This window comes from Phalacrocorax carbo, chromosome 33 (genome assembly GCF_963921805.1).
Source record: "Phalacrocorax carbo chromosome 33, bPhaCar2.1, whole genome shotgun sequence".
NCBI lineage: Eukaryota > Metazoa > Chordata > Aves > Suliformes > Phalacrocoracidae > Phalacrocorax > Phalacrocorax carbo.
Window position 1 is genome coordinate 616,851 of NC_087545.1, and position 18,281 is coordinate 635,131.

The 18,281-nt window shown below is 57.1% G+C and overlaps 1 protein-coding gene across 1 annotated transcript; it reads left to right on the forward strand.

Moving 5' to 3' along the window:
* The first annotated feature begins 3,891 nt into the window (after window positions 1–3,891).
* Window positions 3,892–18,002, forward strand: DMBT1 (deleted in malignant brain tumors 1). The gene is made up of 16 exons (XM_064437568.1): window positions 3,892–4,416; window positions 5,828–6,157; window positions 6,562–6,885; window positions 7,371–7,700; window positions 7,970–8,318; window positions 9,398–9,711; window positions 10,392–10,697; window positions 11,677–12,000; window positions 13,279–13,602; window positions 13,804–14,130; window positions 14,695–15,024; window positions 15,226–15,555; window positions 16,088–16,417; window positions 16,670–16,999; window positions 17,602–17,718; window positions 17,860–18,002. Exons 1-16 carry the CDS (start codon window positions 3,981–3,983, stop codon window positions 18,000–18,002), a joined length of 4,944 nt encoding a protein of 1,647 aa, XP_064293638.1. The 5' UTR covers window positions 3,892–3,980.
* The last annotated feature ends 279 nt before the right edge of the window (window positions 18,003–18,281 follow it).

Here is an 18,281-nt window from a genome sequence, read left to right on the forward strand (position 1 = left end):
TTGCATCACGGAGGGGCCTTGGCCAAACCCAACAGTACTGTGCATTAAGAGGGTGGCTCCCCTTATGGGTGAACAAGTAGACACCAGGACAAGGCTGGGTGGCTCATGGCTGTGCAGCACAAGGAACCAGATATTTGTTGGGTTAATGGGGCAGACAGGCAAGATGCTGGCAAAAGACATGACCCTTGTGCTCAGGGAGAGATGTAAGGAAGCTGCAGACCCTACAGGTCCATTACCCACAGCCATGGTTTGCTCTCAGACATTGGTGCAAGTGTGGGGAAGAGCTCTGCTGCAAGAGCAATGCCATGCCAATAGTTCAGTGGCAGCTTCACTTTGGAAATAGTTAAGGAAGGGCTCAGGGCTTTGCCCAAGCTGTCCCAGCTCAGAGCAGAAGCTGTTTATTTGAGTTGGGCAACCTTCTTAGTGCTGCTTCACATTTACAAAGGGCACAAGCAGAAACACTCATTTTCTGATCAGGTCTGGAGTGAACAAAACTAGGAACATGCTTTCCCTGCTGGTAGGGATTTTGTTTTAATTTCCAGGCTAATTAGTTGCTAAGGCCCATTTGTACCACTGCCTCTTGGAACAAAAGTTTTGCTTTAACTCGCTTAGGTTTTCTCCTTTGCTGATCTATTCACGAACAGTACAATCTTCCCACTTTTTTGTGGAAATCCTACTCCTGGAAATTTCAGTGTGGTGTCTGCCTCTTCAACAGTCAGTGTCTCCTGGCTGGCTGGAGGCCTCTGGGCTGGCACCTGTCTATCCAAGCACAGTAAATGTGCAAACAACCAGGCAGTGCTTGCAAGAAATATGCCAGGGAATGTATCAGCTCTGCTATTTCTCAGCTGCAGGGCTGATTCATTGCTTATCCCAAGGTAGCCTCATCACTCCTAGTAAAAACAAGGAAGCAGAGCAAAAGGCACCTGGGGAACGGATGAAACAGAGGAGCCAGCCATCATCAGGACTCTTTGCCTGGGGACAGGAGAGTTTGCAGACTAGAGGCTGAGTGCCTGCAATGCATCTGGCTTATCCTCCTCGTTAAAGTGAATTTTGAGGGTGGCTTTGCAAAGGGGCTTTACTGTAAATATGCGTCCCTGCTCCCTGATGCGCAGCCTGAATGACAGAGTCGAGCTATGCACGCTTGCACGCAGCATGTCACAGCTGCCCAGATGCTGTCCGTATTTGAATGACTCAGGGATTTGATTTTTCATAGAATCATAGAATCAAAGAATGTCCTGAGATGGAAGCGACCCGCAAGGATCATCAAGTCCAACTCGTGTCCCTGCACAGGACAACCCCAAAATTCACACAATATGTCTGAGGGCCTTGTCCAAGTGCATCTGGAACATCGCCAGCCTTGGTGCTGTGATGCCTCCCTGGGGGCCTGTTCCAGGGCTCCACCACCCTCTGCGGGAAGAACCTTCCCCTAATGCCCAGCCTCACCCTCCCCTGGCACATCTCCCTGCCATTCCCTCGGGGCCTGGCGTTGGTCACCAGAGAGCAGAGACCAGCCCTGCCCCTCCTCCTGCCCTCGGGAGGGGGCTGCAGGGCGCCATGAGGCTGCCCTCGGCCCCCTCTGCTCCAGCTGAACAAACCCAGGGACTCCAGCCGCTCCTCGTACGGTTTCCCCTCTAAACCCTTCCCCAGCCCCGTGGCCTCCTCGGGACACTCTCCAGTACCTTTATACCCCCAATGTCCTGCGGCGCCCAACACTGCCCACAGCGCTCGGGGTGAGGCCGCCCCAGCGCGGGGCAGAGCGGGACAATCCCCCCCCTCGCCCGGCTGTGATGCAGGGCTCGGTGCCCCCCAGGGCACGGTTGCCCTCTTGGCTGCCAGGGCACGCTGGTGGCTCGTGTTCAACTTGCCACTGACCAGAACCCCCAGACCCCTCTGCAGAGCTGCTCCCCACCCCCTCGCTCCCCAGGCTGCCTGTACAGCCAGGGCTGCCCTGCCCCAAGTGCAAAATCAGAATCACAGAATCCCCGACTGGCGGGGGCTGGAAGGGCCCTCTGGAGCTCACCCCGTCCCACCCCGTGCTGGAGCAGGCACCCCCAGAGCAGGGGCACAGGGCCGCGTCCAGGCGGGGGGTGAATGTCTCCAGGGAAGGGACCCCACAGCCTCTCTGGGCAGCCTGTGCCCCTGCTCTGGCACCCGCACAGGGAAGGGGTTTGTCCTCATGTTCAGGTGGAGCTTCCCGTGTTCCAGCTTGTGCCCGTGGCCCCTTGGCCTGGTGTTGGGCACCACTGAAGAGAGCCTAGTCCCATCCTCTTGATGCCTGCCTTTCAGATATTTATAAGTATTGATGAGATCCCCCCTCAGTCTTCTCTTCTCCAGGCTGAACAAACCCAGGTGTCTCAGCCTTTCCTCATAAGGGAGATGCTCCAGCCCCTGATCATCTTGGTGGCTCTCCACTGGACTTGCTTGAGCAGTTAATCCAGCACTTGCCCTTGTTAAACTCCACACGGTTGGTGGTTGTCCAGCTCTCCAGTCTGTCCGCATCCTCTGCAGGGCCTCTCTGCCCTCGAGAGTGTCAACAGCTCCTCCCAGTTCTGTGCCATCAGCAAACTTAATTAGTATTCCTTCCAGTCCTGCATCCAAGTCATTTATGAAGAGATTAAAGAGTACTGGCCCCAAGATGGATCCCTGCAGAACCCCGTTAGAGACTGGCCGCCAGGCCCATGTAACCCCACTTACTATAACCCTGCGAGCCCGACCCATCAGCCAATTTCTTACCCCCTGCATTTCGTGTTTACCCAGCTGTGGGCTTGACATTGTGTCCAGGCAGATCCTGTGAGAGACAGTATTGAAAGCTTTACTGAAATCCAAAAAGATCATATTGACTGGCTTCCCTTGGTCAACCAGGCTGGTGACCTTGTCACAGAAGGAATTAAGTTTTTAACCTGTTTCATCCTCTTTCTGGCCCCTGTGACTTCCCAAGTGGTACGTCTGGCCCCCGCTTGCTGATGGAACTGCACATAGATCAGTGCCTGAGCACTTCGGAAATCATTATCCATGGTCAAAAAGCTTATTTACACAACGCAATCACATCCCTCTTGGACTTCTTTTTCTGCTGACCCAGTTGAGCTCTCCATGTGACTAACATCTGGCTCCTTTCTGCATGGTCTCCCTTCAGTTAGTGCCCTTGCAAAACTACGCCTATGGGACCAGCGGCAATCTCATGCTGTGGGCCTTGCACATGGCCAACACCCTTAGTTAAAGCACTTTTCCACTCATCCCTGCAAGCTCGCCGCTCAGCTGGGCCCCAAGGCATTACTTACTCTTGATGGTGAAGCTACATTTTTGCTGCTGGCTGCTTGTACAAAAACATGCATAGGTTCAAATACCCATTTTTTTTTATCTGCCTATTACATGAGAAAGATAAGGGCTCCTGGGGTGTGGGATCCCCACTGAGGTTAAGATGGTTAAATTGAGGCATTTAGATGCAGAGACGAGGCTCAGTTGCCTACAAAGAGATGCCCAAAGCTGTCTGAGATGCCCAGGGGTGGTGTGGGAGGATCAGCACCTCCTTTGAAACCTGTTTTGGGGGAGCAAGGGCCATCTCAAACATAGAAGCAGCTGAGCTCCATTCAACCCCAGGATTTCACCTCCCCTCCTCTTTCCCCTCCAGGCTTTGCAGACGCAGCTGCTGAGAGCCCAGAGGGACTCCTTCGCCTGGTGGGTGGGCCCAGCCACTGTGCCGGGCGGGTAGAGGTGCTCCACAACGGGACGTGGGGGACAGTGTGCGATGACGGCTGGGGTTCCCCCGAGGGCCGGGTTGTGTGCCGTCAGCTGGCTTGTGGGACATTGCTGTCAGTGGCACCAGGAGCTCGATACGGAGAAGGGACGGGACAGATCTGGTTGGATGAGGTCAACTGCACTGGGGAGGAAAATAACATCTCCGAATGCCAAGCCAAGCCATGGGGGGTACACAACTGTCAACACGTGGAGGATGCCAGCGTTGAGTGCTCAGGTAGCCCGGGATGGCGGTGATCCAGCTGTGCATCACCTCCACCCCTGCATCCCGTCCTGCTGTACTGGCAGTGACACACAACTGTTCTCCAACTGTTCCCCTTGGGGCACCCACAGACTCCAGCATCTCTGCCCTGGGCACCCTCCAGCTGCTCAACGGCCCCAACCGCTGTGCCGGGAGGGTGGAGGTGCTCCACGACCACATGTGGGGGACAGTCTGCGATGACGGCTGGGACCTGGCGGATGCGGCAGTGGTGTGCCGGCAGCTGGGCTGCGGCACGGCACTGTTGGCCACCAGCGGGGCTCACTTCGGGAGGGGCCACGATCCCATCTGGTTGGACGACGTGAACTGCACCGGTACCGAGGACACACTTTTTGACTGCCAAGCCAGCACGTGGAGGGACAACAACTGCTTCCACGGGGAAGATGCTGGAGTCATATGTTCAGGTAACTCACCTCGAGGTGTAAGAGAGGTCAACATCAGATTTTCAGGGTTTCCTAAGGGATCGTGGGATGGTTCCTGCATTTCCCTCAAGGGCACTTGTCTGCAGCACCCCCTTGGCAGCGCTGGGGGGCACCTGCAGCACACAGGCGGGCAAGTCACCCTGCAAAGCCTCAGCCCACCTCCTGCTGCTATAAACCCAGTGCTAAGCTGCAGGAACAGCAAAGGGTTGTTAGTCTGCAGTTGCACGCATGAATTACCAAGGACCTACCCCAAAGCCTGGTTTGCCTTGGGGGCAACTAAGCTGCACTATGCAAAGCTTTCTGCAGGTGTAACTCAGCATCCCCAGTTCCTGCCCATCTAGCCAGGCCAGGTCTATCTCACCAATTGCCCGCGACATAGGGCTTTTGATGGAGTTTTTAGAACTCAGGTCTTTTATTTGGGCTGTGCAGCTGGGAGTAGGAAAGTGCCTTTGCAGTAAGGTCCTGCACCTGGGCCAGGGCAACCCCTGGTATCAATACGGCATGGGGATGAAGGGATCAACAGCAGCCCTTTGGAGAAGGACTTGGGGGTACTGGGGGATGAAAAGCTGGACATGAGCTGACACTGTTTGCTCATAGCCCAGAAAGCCAAACGTATCTTGTTCTACCTTAAAAGAAGCATGGCCAGCAGGTCAAGGGAGGTGATTCTGCCCCTCTGCTCCGCTCTCGTGAGATTCCACCCAGGGTACTGTGCCCAGCTCTGGAGTCCTTAGTACAGGAAAGGCATGAACCTGTTGGAGCGGGTCCAGAGGAGGGCCACAAAAATGATTCGAGGGCTACAGCCTCGAGTTGGAGTTGTTCAGCCTGGAGAAGACCTTACTGCAGCCTTTCAGTACTTAAAGGGAGCTTATAAGAAAGATGGGGACAAACTTTTTCGTAGGGCCTGTTGTGATAGGACAAGGGGTAATGGTTTTAAACTGAAAGAAGGTAAATTTAGACTAGATATAAGGACGACATCTTTTATGAGGGCGGTGAAACACTGGCCCAGGTTGCCCAGAGAAGTGGGAGATGCCCCATCCCTGGAAACATTCAAAGCCAGGCTGGACGGGGCTCTGAGCAACCTGATCTAGGTGAAAATGTCCCTGCTCACTGCAGTGGGGTTGGACTAGATGACCTTTAAAGGTCCCTTCCAGCCCAAACTATTCTATGATTCTACAATAAGGTGACTTTGCAATAAGGTGTCTTTGCAATAAGGTGACTTTGCAATAAAGTGCCTTTGCAAAGCCACCCCTCAAAATTAACTTTTAAGAAGATGCTGAACATTGCAGGCACTTGGTCTCCAGTTTGGGTACTCACTGCACAGGGAGGATGTTCAGGCTGGAGCAGAAGCAGCCGTGGCTCTCCTGGTGTACTTACCCTGGTGTGTCATTGGCAGCTTCAGGGGTGCCCGTGGCTGCTGAGGTCCGCCTGGCCAACGGTTCGACGCGCTGTGAAGGCAGGGTGGAGGTCACCCACGACGGCACTTGGGCATCCCTGTGTGATGAAGGCTGGGATCTGGCCGAGGCTCAAGTGGTGTGCAAGCAGCTGGGCTGTGGGAGAGCGCTGCTGGCACCTGGCGGGTCACATTTTGGGCAAGGACCAGCACAAATGTGGCCCAACAGCGTGAGCTGCACAGGCATGGAGACTGCCCTCTCTGTGTGCAAGGTGAACCCCCGGGGCAATGCCAGTTGTCACCATGGGAGAGAAGCTGGAGTGGTATGTGCAGGTAACCCCTCGGGAGTGACACAGCCTGAGATGTGGGGTTTTGGACCATCACCTTCATTTTCCACCTGTGCAAGCAGCCCCAGACAATGTACCCTCTCTGTGGGAGTTTCCATCATGGGGTGTCATGGGGTGTCTGGGGAAATTTTGGGTGTTTGGGGAAATTTTGGGTGTCTTCCTGGAGGGGTCAGTGGTGATGCCAGTGGGTGGGATGCTGCCACAGTGCAGCTTGCAGCCTCTTGCCCCTCTGCCAGCAGGCACTGGGGATCATCCAGCTCCTTTCTGCTGTAATTAGACAAGCCTGCAGCACTTGGTGCAACGCTCAGTGACCTGAGAAGGTGCCAGAGCAGTTTTCCTTACCCAGGGGGTCGCAGCACGCTGGCCCTTCCCCATATTTCCTTCTTTCAGGTAATTCTGAGGATGACCAGGTCCGGCTGGTGAACTATGGCAGCCGCTGCGCTGGCAGGGTTGAGGTCTTCCATAACAAGCAGTGGGGGACAGTGTGTGATGACAACTGGGACCTGCTGGACGCTGAGGTCGTCTGCCGGCAGCTGGAGTGCGGGCGAGCGTTGTCAGCCCCCAGGGGGGCTCAGTTCGGGCGTGGGGACGGCATCATCTGGATGGATGAGACAAACTGCACAGGGATGGAGCGCACGCTGTCCGCCTGCCAGGCCCGGCCATGGGGCATCAATAATTGCTACCACGGGGAAGATGCCGGTGTTGTTTGCTCAGGTGACCAATGCTCCGTCGGCATCACTCCACAGAAGGTGGTGGGAGGGGGTGTGTCATGACAGCAGGTCTGCACCCCCAAGTAAGACTGTGGGGGTCAGCATCAGCAGCTAGTGGGGTTTTCCCGGACCCTCCCTGCACCTGCTGGTCCCATCAGAGGGCTGTTCTTCCCACCCCAAGGTGATTATTTAAGGTGGTGGGAGGCATTCCTGCAGGGCTCCCTATTTCTCCTCTGGGAACCCTCTAGCTCCAGCAACAGGACCAACTCATTGGGGGAAGCTCGGCAAATGCAACCTGCCTGGCGAGCAGGTATTGCAGGGAGATGCTCTGGTGCGGGGAGTTTTGGGTGGTAGTGGGGAGCCCTCCTCCCCTCCTCCGTGCTTTTTGACAGCTTGAAGAGGGGACAGGAGCTTAATTGCAATAGGATCAGCATGGAGGGAAACTGGCTGCCATCTGAAGGCATTAATAAATCTCTTGGATGTTTCCAGACTCGATCATCCCCGAGCCAGCTCATCTCCAGCTAGCAAATGGCTCGCACCGCTGCACTGGCAGAGTCGAGGTGCTTCACCAGGGGGAGTGGGGAGCCATCTGCGACCACGGCTGGGATAAGCAGGACGCCGAGGTCGTGTGCCGGCAGCTGGGCTGTGGGACAGCACTGCCGGCATTGGAGGGGGCAGATTTTGGTGCCGGACCCCCACGCATCTGGCTGGACAATGTGAACTGCCAGGGGACGGAGCCAGCCCTTACAAAATGCCAGGCGAGCCCGTGGGGAGAGAGCAGCTGCAGCCATGGAAAGCACGCCAGCGTGGTATGCTCAGGTGGGTTTCACTCCAGCACCAGCAGTGGGTTGGGATGCACCGGTAACTTCCCCCATCCCAGCTGGGAGCAAGATGCCAGCTTCACCCCGCTTGCTGCTGGGTCAGGTACCCCTAAACCCTTTGAGAAGTTCCTCCATGGGGTGGGGATGAGATACTGTGGGTTCATAGGCGATGTGACCATGCAGCACCGGCTACATGCCAAAATGCAGGGTCCTTCCTCCTCCCTTGAAGGGGCTGGATGCTCTGAGCATTTCCCTGCCTCTTTGCAGGCTCGGCTGTTTCCAGCTTTGCACCCATTCGGCTGGCGGATGGCCCAGGTCGCTGCGCTGGGAGGGTCGAGGTGTTTCACAATGAGAAATGGGGGACGGTGTGTGATGACAGCTGGGACTTTGCGGATGCCAAAGTGGTGTGCCGGCAGCTGGACTGCGGGATGGTGATATCTGCTCCGTGGCGGGCTCACTTCGGGCAGGGACAGGGACCCATCTGGCTGGATGACGTGCATTGTACAGGGACCGAAGCAGCCCTCTCCGAATGTAGAGCCAAGGGCTGGGGTGTCCGTGGATGCGAGCATGGAGAAGATGCCAGCGTGGTGTGCTCAGGTAACCACCTCCCACCATGGCGCTGGGAGCACCGCGGCAAACCTTACCACGTTCATCCTGCGCTGGGGTTTAACTCTGCTTTCCCCTATGGGTGCAAGGGCTTGTGATGCAGGAACAGTTTGCAGCCAGCCTGGAGACCCTTTGCTTTGAAGTCAGCCACTCATGGCCCATCCTGGTGGAAGAGGGCAGCCGGACACAGACTTTAAAAAGTCCAAGAAAAACTAATGCCTTGCCCATTTGGATGGCTATCGCTAAAAATATGGTCTCCAGCATGCTTTTGGCTGATGTTATTTATCATAAATCCTGGCAGTTAGCACGGGCCAGAGACCATGCCCATCAGGCAAATTACAACACGGCCACCTCCTTCTTCAAAGCAGGGCAGACTGCAGAACAAATGGGTCTTCCCCCATTACGGTCAGGGAGGATTCTCCGACACCTTTGGTTGATCCATGGCAGATATACCCTGTGATGCTCAGAGCTGCGTGAGCCCGTGACAGCCCATCTCCCATCCCTCTCTCTCCTCTCCAGCTCTGACTTTCTGCCAGAGGAACCCTGCAGCCCATTTTGGTGACTGTTAAGGAGCTGGGACCACTGGGTTGCAAACAGTTGCTTAATTATCGGGACGGACTTTGCTTAATATGTTGGTGTTACTGACCAAGACAGCCAGCTTTGAATTCAGTTGCCCCAGCATGGGAAGGTAGCATCTTACCCTAGCTGGGCTAAGACATCCTACAGGAAAACCTGTGCCACTCAGGAGCAGCAGTTGGAGGGCAGGCGAGGTCACCTGGGAGTCCCAAAGGGCACAAGGACACCTGCCCTATGTATCTGCTTTAGGAGGGCAAACTACATAAGGTCCATTGACTATAGTCTGGTCAAGCCCATGCTAATCAAGCTTTGGGAGCCATCTGGGCCAGTTCACATCACACCTCAAAGGTCTGCCCTCTCTGTCATCGCAAGAGCATCCTTGACCCCCAAGGCTGCTCAGCCTTTGGTGTAAACCCATTGCTGGCAGCTGGAGTTTTCACGGGGCAGAAGGCATCTCCTTTACATGTGTACGTTCTCCGATGTTGTAGGATCGGGCATTTCTGACCTCGGAAGCCTCCGCCTGGTGAACGGCTCAGACCCGTGCTCCGGGAAAGTTGAAGTGTTTCATGATCAGCGCTGGGGGGGCATCTGCACTGACGGATGGGACCTGGCCGAAGCCCACGTGGTGTGTCGGCAGCTGGGCTGCGGGGTGGCACACTCGGCCACAGGGTCTACGCAGTTTGGGACAGGAGATGGCCTGATCTGGGTGGATGCTGTGGAATGCACCGGGACGGAGGGGGCCCTCTTCGAATGCAAGGTCAAGCTCTGGGGCACTGAGAGCTGCAAGTCAAAAGGGCACGCAGGCGTCTTGTGCTCTGCAGCCACAGGTCAGTGGCAGTGAGTCGGGGGTCAGTCCTTCCCTGGGAGAGGCCGTGCACTCTGACCAAATTCACCCATCCAGCTCCTCCTTGTCCTGGCTCAACCACCCCTCGCTCCTGCAGTACCCCCAGGGACCACAAGGTGTTTTCCATTTTGAGGGCTACCAGTCCCTGGCTTCCCTCAGGCAAAGTGCTTGGAAATCCCAAGCCTGGGATTCCCAGAAACCCCAAGCCTGTGAGACATAGGCTTTCCATCACACACACAAAATGCCCTGGCACATCAGGGTTGCAGCTGACCCTGCGGGGCTTTTTTGATCCGTGCTACCACACAGCCTTGGGAAGTCCCTTCTCTTCACCAAGCTATTCCTTGCTCAGGTGCACAATGCACTTGGTGCCTCCTTGCCTGCTTGTCCCCATGAGGATACTCACACCATTGGCGCTCCTCAGTAACTTGGCCAGGTTCATGACCTACTCAGCATGGTCCTAGCAGGCTTGTCCCAAAAGGTGTTAATGAATGCACATCCAGGGTGCAGCAGTAGGAGAAATGATACATGCTGGTGGAGACCTTGCAAGACCCCTTGCAAGGGGAGGTCCACCACGTTGCCAGCCACTGGCCAGGCAGGCAGTTCTGGCCTGGATTTGTTGTCCTCTGATTCTGCTTTTAGGCTTGGACCCGGGGAGCTCGGAAGTCCTGCGGCTGGTGAATGGCCCACACCGCTGTGCTGGGAGGGTAGAGGTCTTTCACAACCAGCAGTGGGGGACGGTCTGCGATGACGGCTGGGACCTGAAAGACGCGGCCGTCGTGTGCCGGCAGCTGGGCTGCGGGACAGCCATGTCAGCCCCAGGTTTATCTGGGTTTGGGCAAGGATCTGGCCCCATCTGGCTAGATAGGGTGAGTTGCGTTGGGACAGAAGCCACCCTCGCTGAATGCCCGGTCAAGCCATGGGGACACCATGCATGTAATCATGTGGAAGATGCCAGCGTTGTGTGCTCAGGTAATCCTCACCACATGTTTTCACTGTAAGATGGACCAAGCTCCATCCTTCTGCAGGCTGGGAACCATTTGGTAGCAAGCTGGCCAACTTGCCCAGATTGGTAGAAACTGTGTTAAAATAACAGGGTTCAGAGACATGGAAAAATACGATACGCTAGGAAAAAAAAGCAGCACGGCTTAAGCTGTGCCTCAGTGCCTAGTACCATTGGAGGGGTCCAAGATGAGTTCATGGGGCGAGGCACCTGCACCCTTTGGGAGCAGTAGCTGGAGGGTGCAGGGGTGCTGCTCGAGTGGCAGCAGGTGTACCTGTGCCCTGGGCCAGCTCAAGAGCAGGCAGAGCAACTTGCGCTGCGAGCACTGTAAGATGCCACGGTGTGCAGATAAATGTAGAAAGAGGCACTGAGACCAGCTGCTCTCATGTGATACACCACTTTTGAGCTAGCTGCTGCAAGCCTAGCCCTGGTCTTAGAAAGACAACCTCCATGGACAGGTCAATGTGGCAGTCAGAAGCAGTCAGGACAGGGACAACCAGAAAAAAGATCCTTTGCCATTTCCTCTAGGGCAAAAAGTGGCTAGAGCCAGGTGAACCTAGGTGATGCAGCTTCCAAGCAAGGGGGAAGGAAAGCACTGAGAAACACTGGAAAGGACCTTTGTGCATCCCTTCTTCCCAGGACGGTGTCCTTCAGGTGGGGACACGTGTGCTTTCTCCTGTCCCGACTTCTGAACCAGGGTGCAACCACCCTCAGGGTGAAACTGGTGGAAGAGATCTTCTGCAGCTCCTTCCACCCTGAAAAAAAAAAACAAACCCTGGGCTCACTTTGCTGCAAGTCCCTGATAAAGGGCAAGGCACATACAAGCTCGCTGCAGCAATGCCATCCAGAACCGCCACAGGGATGTCCTGCCTTCTTCAGCCCAGCAGGTGTTAAGACACACAACCATATCCCTAATAATGCCCGGTTTTGGGTATTTTTCAGGCTCAGGGATTGCCAGCATCCCCAGGCTTCGCCTGGTGGGTGGTTTGAGCGAGTGCGCTGGGAGGGTCGAGGTGTTTTATAACAACAAGTGGGGGACGGTCTGCGATGACAGCTGGGACCTGAGCGACGCAGCGGTGGTCTGCCGGCAGCTGGGCTGCGGGGTGGCCCTCTCGGCCCCTGGCTCGGCTCGGTTTGGGTGGGGAGCCGGCCCCATCTGGCTGGACGACGTGAGCTGCGTGGGGGAGGAAACCGACTTCTCCGAGTGCCGAGCCAAGATGTGGGGCATCCACAACTGCCACCACGGGGAAGATGCTGGCGTGGTGTGCGCAGGTGAGAGCCAGGACAGGGCTGGCTGGAGGCAGAGCTCCTGCCACTACCCAGGGACAGGCAGCTGTCCTGCTTCTGAGGAGATGCTGTGTGCAGGGCTGGTGTAGGAGCTTCTTGCAGCTCTCACCCCCTCCCAGACCTTCACCTCAAGGCCAAGTGCAAGGTCCTGCACCTGGGTGGAGGCAATCCCCACTATCAATACAGGCAGGAGGATGAAGGGATGGAAAGCAGCCTTGCAGAGAAGGGCTTGGGGGTACTGGTAGGTGGAAAGCTGGATGTGAGCCAGCAATGGGCGCTTGCAACCCGGAAAGCCAACCTTATCCTGGGCTGCATCAAAAGAAGTGTGGCGAGCAGGTCGAGGGAGGTGATTCTGCTCCTCTGCTCTGCTCACATGAGACCCCAGCTGGAGTACCACATCCAGATCTGGGGTCCTCAGTATAGGAAAGACATGGGCCTGTTATATCAGCTCTAGAGAAGGCCACAAAAACGGTCAGAGGGATGGAGCACCTCTCCTATGGAGAAAGGCTGACACAGTTGGATGTGTTCAGCCCGGAGAAGGCTCCAGGGAGACCTTATTTTGGCCTTTCAATATGTAAAGGGTGCTTATAACAAAGAGAGAGAGAGACATTTTACCAAGGCCCGTAGTGACAGGACAAGGGGCAATGATTTTAAACTGACAGAGTGTAAATTTAGATTGGACATAAAGAAGAAATGTTTTATGATGAGGGTGCTGAGACACCAGAACAGGTTGCCCAGAGAAGCTGTGGATGCCCCATCATTGGAAGTGTTCAAGGTCAGGTTTAATGGGGCTTTGAGAACCTGATCTAGTGGAAGATGTCCTTGCCCATAGCGGAATGATTGGACCAGATGATCTATAAAGGGTCCTTCCAATGCAAACCATTCTGACTCCGTATTGGAGGTGTTCAAAGTCTGACTAGACTGGGCTTTGAGCAACCTGATCCAGTGGAAGACGTTCTTGCTCATAGAAAGGGGGTTGGACTAGATGATCTTTAAAGGTCTCTTCCAACCCAAACCCTGCATCCAGCCATCATGGCCAGGGTTTTGTCCGCCTAGTAAAATGGCAGCACCCGGCCACATCAATCCCTTTTGTACTCAGTGCTACCAATGCCCAAGCACTGGTCCTGCCCTGCTCCTCCTTGGAGGCACGTGGGATGCTGGAGAGCAGAGGCGGTAGTCCAGGGATGCAGGCAGGGGATGGTCCAGGCATGTGGGGGTGCCCTGCAACCACGTGTCTGCCTACTTCCCTCTCCACAAAAACAGGCAACTCTAGCTCAGCCAACCTGAGGCTGGTGAACGGGCCACACAGCTGCGCCGGGAGGGTGGAGGTCTTCTACGCTGGGCAGTGGGGGACGGTCTGTGACGACGGCTGGGACCTGAACGACGCGGCGGTGGTGTGCAGGCAGCTGGGCTGTGGCAGAGCTCAGGCAGCCCAGGGCCGGGCTTACTTCGGGCAGGGCATGGGGCGCATCTGGCTGGACGATGTGGGCTGCACTGGCCGTGAGGAAGCCCTTGCCCAGTGCCCAGCCCGTCCCTGGGGTCACAGCAACTGCAACCACGGAGAAGACGCCAGCGTGGTGTGCTCAGGTACATCCTGGCCCTGCAACATGGGGTGTCCTGAGGGGCCAGGGAGGGTCCCTCGTGCATCTCGCTGCCTCCGTGGTGATGTTGCAGTGGGATGGTCAAGTCCATCCTGAGGTGGGGATGTCCTTTTGCCCCAGCCCTGGGCATTGCCCCCTGCACCGTGTCTGTCCCCAGCACACTGTGATGTGTCTGTGCTGCTTCCAGGTGCTGGCACAACCAACGCGACTGTCCGGCTTGTGGATGGCCCGCATCGCTGCGCTGGGAGGGTGGAGGTCTTTCACGACCAGCAGTGGGGGACGGTCTGTGACGACGGCTGGGACCTGAACGACGCGGCGGTGGTGTGCCGAGAGCTGGGCTGCGGGGTGGCTGTCGCGGCCCCGGCAGGGGCTTCCTTTGAGAGGGGACAGGATCCCATCTGGCTGGACAGGGTCACCTGCATTGGGGGGGAGAATACCCTCACGGAGTGCCGGGCCAGGCCCTGGGGAGTCAATAGCTGCACCCATGAGGAGGATGCCAGCGTGGTCTGCTTAGGTGAGGCTTATTCCTGCTGGGTCCTAAAAGCACAGCTTGGAGCTGCTACCCTCCCCCCACTGCCCACCCCCACCCCCACCCCCAAAAAAAAGCCTTTTCCTCTTTAACCTGACCCCAGGAGCAGTGGCTGCAAGGAGATTTCCAGGGCACAGGGGCTTGTCTCCCTGGCAGATAGTGTTGGCTCCCATCCCCACACCCCCGTACCACAGCTGAGCCGGGAAGTGGGGAAGAACATTATTGATTCCCAGTTTGGGATGTGGGCTGCACCGAACCTCTGCTGGGTCCCAGCAAGGCTTTGAGAAAGATGATTTATTTCTCCCCTTCCCCATCAGGGACTGAGTTGGGAGGTCAAATGTAGGTGCCTCGTGGTGGCTGTGAAGCCCCAATGGCCATGCCTTCCTGCACATCTCTGCAGGCAGGGCTCGGGCCAGGATCTGTCCTCCTGTGCGACCGTGGCTGGGCACCTGCCCTAGGTTTGCACCCCAGCTGCTGCAAACAGAAAGCCCCCCAGGACAGGCGGCCCTCATGCCCTCAATGCTGCATTGCCTGCTTCTGCGCCCACAGACCTGTCCAGAGCAGAGGTGGCAGAGGTCCGCCTGGCCGAAGGAGCGAACGGCTGCGCCGGGAGGGTGGAGGTCTTCTACGCTGGGCAGTGGGGGACGGTCTGTGACGACGGCTGGGACCTGAACGACGCGGCGGTGGTGTGCAGGCAGCTGGGCTGTGGCAGAGCTCAGGCAGCCCAGGGCCGGGCTTACTTCGGGCAGGGCATGGGGCGCATCTGGCTGGACGATGTGGGCTGCACTGGCCGCGAGGAAGCCCTTGCCCAGTGCCCAGCCCGTCCCTGGGGTCACAGCAACTGCAACCACGGAGAAGACGCCAGCGTGGTGTGCTCAGGTACATCCTGGCCCTGCAACATGGGGTGTCCTGAGGGGCCAGGGAGGGTCCCTCGTGCATCTCGCTGCCTCCGTGGTGATGTTGCAGTGGGATGGTCAAGTCCATCCTGAGGTGGGGATGTCCTTTTGCCCCAGCCCTGGGCATTGCCCCCTGCACCGTGTCTGTCCCCAGCACACTGTGATGTGTCTGTGCTGCTTCCAGGTGCTGGCACAACCAACACATCAACTGTCCGGCTTGTGGACGGCCCGCATCGCTGCGCTGGGAGGGTGGAGGTCTTTCACAGCTGGGAATGGGGGACAATCTGTGATGACAACTGGGATCTGAACGACGCAGCGGTGGTGTGCCGAGAGCTGGGCTGCGGCAGAGCCATAGCAGCACCCAGCCAGGCTCACTTTGGGCAGGGTACAGGGCACATCTGGCTGGATGATGTGGGCTGCAACGGGACGGAGGAAACCCTTGTCCAGTGCCGAGCCCGTCCCTGGGGACAGAGTAACTGCCACCACAGAGAAGATGCTGGCGTGACATGCTCAGGTACATCCCAGTCCTGTGATAGAGGGCAAGCAGTGGTGGGGGACGGGAGGGTCTGTCCTGCACCTAGCTGCATTTGGGGTGATGCTGGCTCTGGAAAGGCGTGGTGTTTGGGGGAAGGGGGCCGCAAAGGATCATAGCCTCTTTTTAGCTGGGCTTTTCCCCAGCCAGCAGCAGGTTCCCACCCCATTCCTAATCAAGATCTCATTGAAACCTTCTTCCCCCTCCCTGTGGCACTAAGCAAGCCAAGCCATCTTGAGGGAACCACACGACCCCAAATCCCCAGCCTGGTCTCCATTCCCGGTCCACACATTTGCATAGAGGACACACCACCGTTTTAGGGTACAAAGGTGCAACTGAAGTCCATCCCTATGGCCGTGCTCCTCTGGAAGGGCTGGGGGGGGTGTTGTATCCCTTTTTTGGGGGGGACGATAACGACTCTGTATTTGCACTCTTGCTTCTGGTTTGGGGTTTTTTGGGGGGAGGTGGTGATGGGAACCCTACTCTCCTTTCCTAATTGGATTTCTCCTGGCAGATACCAACGTCACAGAGGAGGTACAGGTCCGCTTGGCTGATGGCCCAAACCGTTGTGCTGGGAGAGTGGAGGTGCTTCACGAACACCGGTGGGGGACCATCTGTGATGACGGTTGGGATTTGAAGGATGCCAAGGTCATCTGCCGGCAGCTGGGCTGTGGGACAGCTGTGTCAGCCCCAGGCCAAGCTCATTTCAGGCAAGGGTTGGACCCCATCTGGCTGGATGACGTGGAGTGCACCGGCATGGAGACCACCTTCTCCCAGTGCAGCCTTAACAGCTGGGGACTCCATAACTGCAACCACGAGGAAGACGCAGGAGTCGTGTGCTCAGGTCATCCCCAAGGAAAATGCTTAGCTGCTCCAAAAAAGGGTTTTTGTCTGGGACTGGGAGGCTGGCAGCGCTGGTGGGACATCAGCGATGGGAATGACCTTGCAAGGGAGCTGGCGGGGGAAATGGTGCAGCACGTACAGGTGGCACATGGCATGCATGCCCATCCTTGCACACGCACATGCCCTGCACACCCCTCTCCGCCTGCCTGCTGGGTTGGAGGGGCCGTCTTACCCGCTTTGCTCCCTCTTGCAGGCACAACCCCCTTGCAGATGCGGGTGCAGGACGGCCCCGGTCCCTGCGCGGGGCGGGTGGAGGTGCTCTACAACGCTACCTGGCACGGGGTGTGCAGCAACGGCTGGAGCTTGCTGGAAGCCGGGGTGGTCTGCAGGCAGCTGGGCTGCGGGCCAGCCCAGTCAGCGCCTGTGGGAGCCCAGTTCAGCCAGGGGGACGGCCATGCCTTGCTGGAGGGACTGAGCTGCCGGGGGACGGAGTCGCTGCTCCTGGAGTGCCAGCAGAGAGAGATGGGGCTGGGGCCGTGCAGGCAGGGCTCGGCAGCTGGAGTGGTGTGCACAAAGCCAAAAGGTGAGTGCTGGGATCGTCTGTGGTGTCTGTGCTGGGTGGGAGGAAAAGGTCCCAAGAAAGGGGAAAGGTGGCACATGTTCATCCCGGCACATTCTTGAGGGCCCTTCCTGGGGTACATGTTTTGTTTTCCATCACCCTTGGGAGCATGGGAGATGCTTTCCTGACCCCAAAACACACTCATCCCTCCCATTTCTTCTTGGGCCCCAAATTTTCTTATCCCCCCCTGCCAAACCCTCTGAGCTCCCTCCAGGACCAGCTCCCATTTCTTAGATAGGTTGTGGTATAGCTGGGACTTTGAAGGATGGAGGAGGGTCAGAAATAGGCCTATGTGAGATGTAGCACCCCATATCCAAAGCAGAACACACCAGAGAGCTGATGCACGTTTTAAGAGCAGCAGGAACATGGAAGGTCGCTCCAACCCATCCATCCCATCGTTCCCTCAGGGAAATGGGTCTTAATAGGAAGCCTAATTAAGGAAAGTCCATCTCCACCACCAGCTGAGCTGCCGGGGGAGTCAGGCCATGTTTGGCGTTAGGTTTTCTTGCCTGTTGTTACTGGTCTTGGCTGGAAATGGGATCCCAAGTGCACTCTCCCAATCCCAGGTGCTTCATCATCCTGCTCGGCGCTGATAGCACTGCTGGCCCTGGTAATGCTGCTGAGTGGGGTTCTGCTGTGGCTCAGCCTGAAGAGGAGGTGCATGGTAGCAGCCCAGGCTGGAGGTGACAGTGCCACCCCTGTGTGCCCCCCCTCCCCACAGTCCCTGCTCCAGCCACCCTGAAACCTGGGGGGATGCAGAGACAGGGGTCCGCTCAGCAGCTGCCTGAGCCTGGTGACAGACCGGTGTCCCCTCCATCTCACAGCCCGCTGGCGCCCCGGGGACCAGAGCACTTCAGCAACATCCTTCCAGCCCATGGGGGCCATCTACCACCCCAGCAAAGCAGAAGCCTCCGAGGACACCAACGCCGAGACAACACAGCTCATGAAGGAAGACGCTGCCCCGTGATGCCAGCCCCTCCCAAGCTCGTGCCCCTGGGGGGCCGCACCAGGCTCCTGCTGCCCCCCTGCTTCCCTAGCCTGCTTTCCTAAAGACTGCAAAGCAGGAGCTGACAGGCAGGACATTTCAAAACCAGCTGGTACCAGTGACTCTTATCAGGAGCCCCGAATTACCTGGCCAAGGGGGCTCACCCAGTCTGGTGATGTTTATTTAACCTGCCTTATCACAATCCAGGCAGCCCCCGCAGCTCAGGAGGAGCCCGATGAAGCTGGTGGCCAATGTAAGCCT

Coding starts and splice junctions, on each gene's coding strand:
- DMBT1 (XM_064437568.1), top strand. CDS start 3,981: ATGGCGGTGATCCAGCTGTGCATCACCTCCACCCCTGCATCCCGTCCT. Junction 12,001..13,278: donor TGCTGGCGTGGTGTGCGCAG/GTGAGAGCCAGG, acceptor CCACAAAAACAG/GCAACTCTAGCTCAGCCAAC. Junction 17,000..17,601: donor GGTGTGCACAAAGCCAAAAG/GTGAGTGCTGGG, acceptor TCCCAATCCCAG/GTGCTTCATCATCCTGCTCG.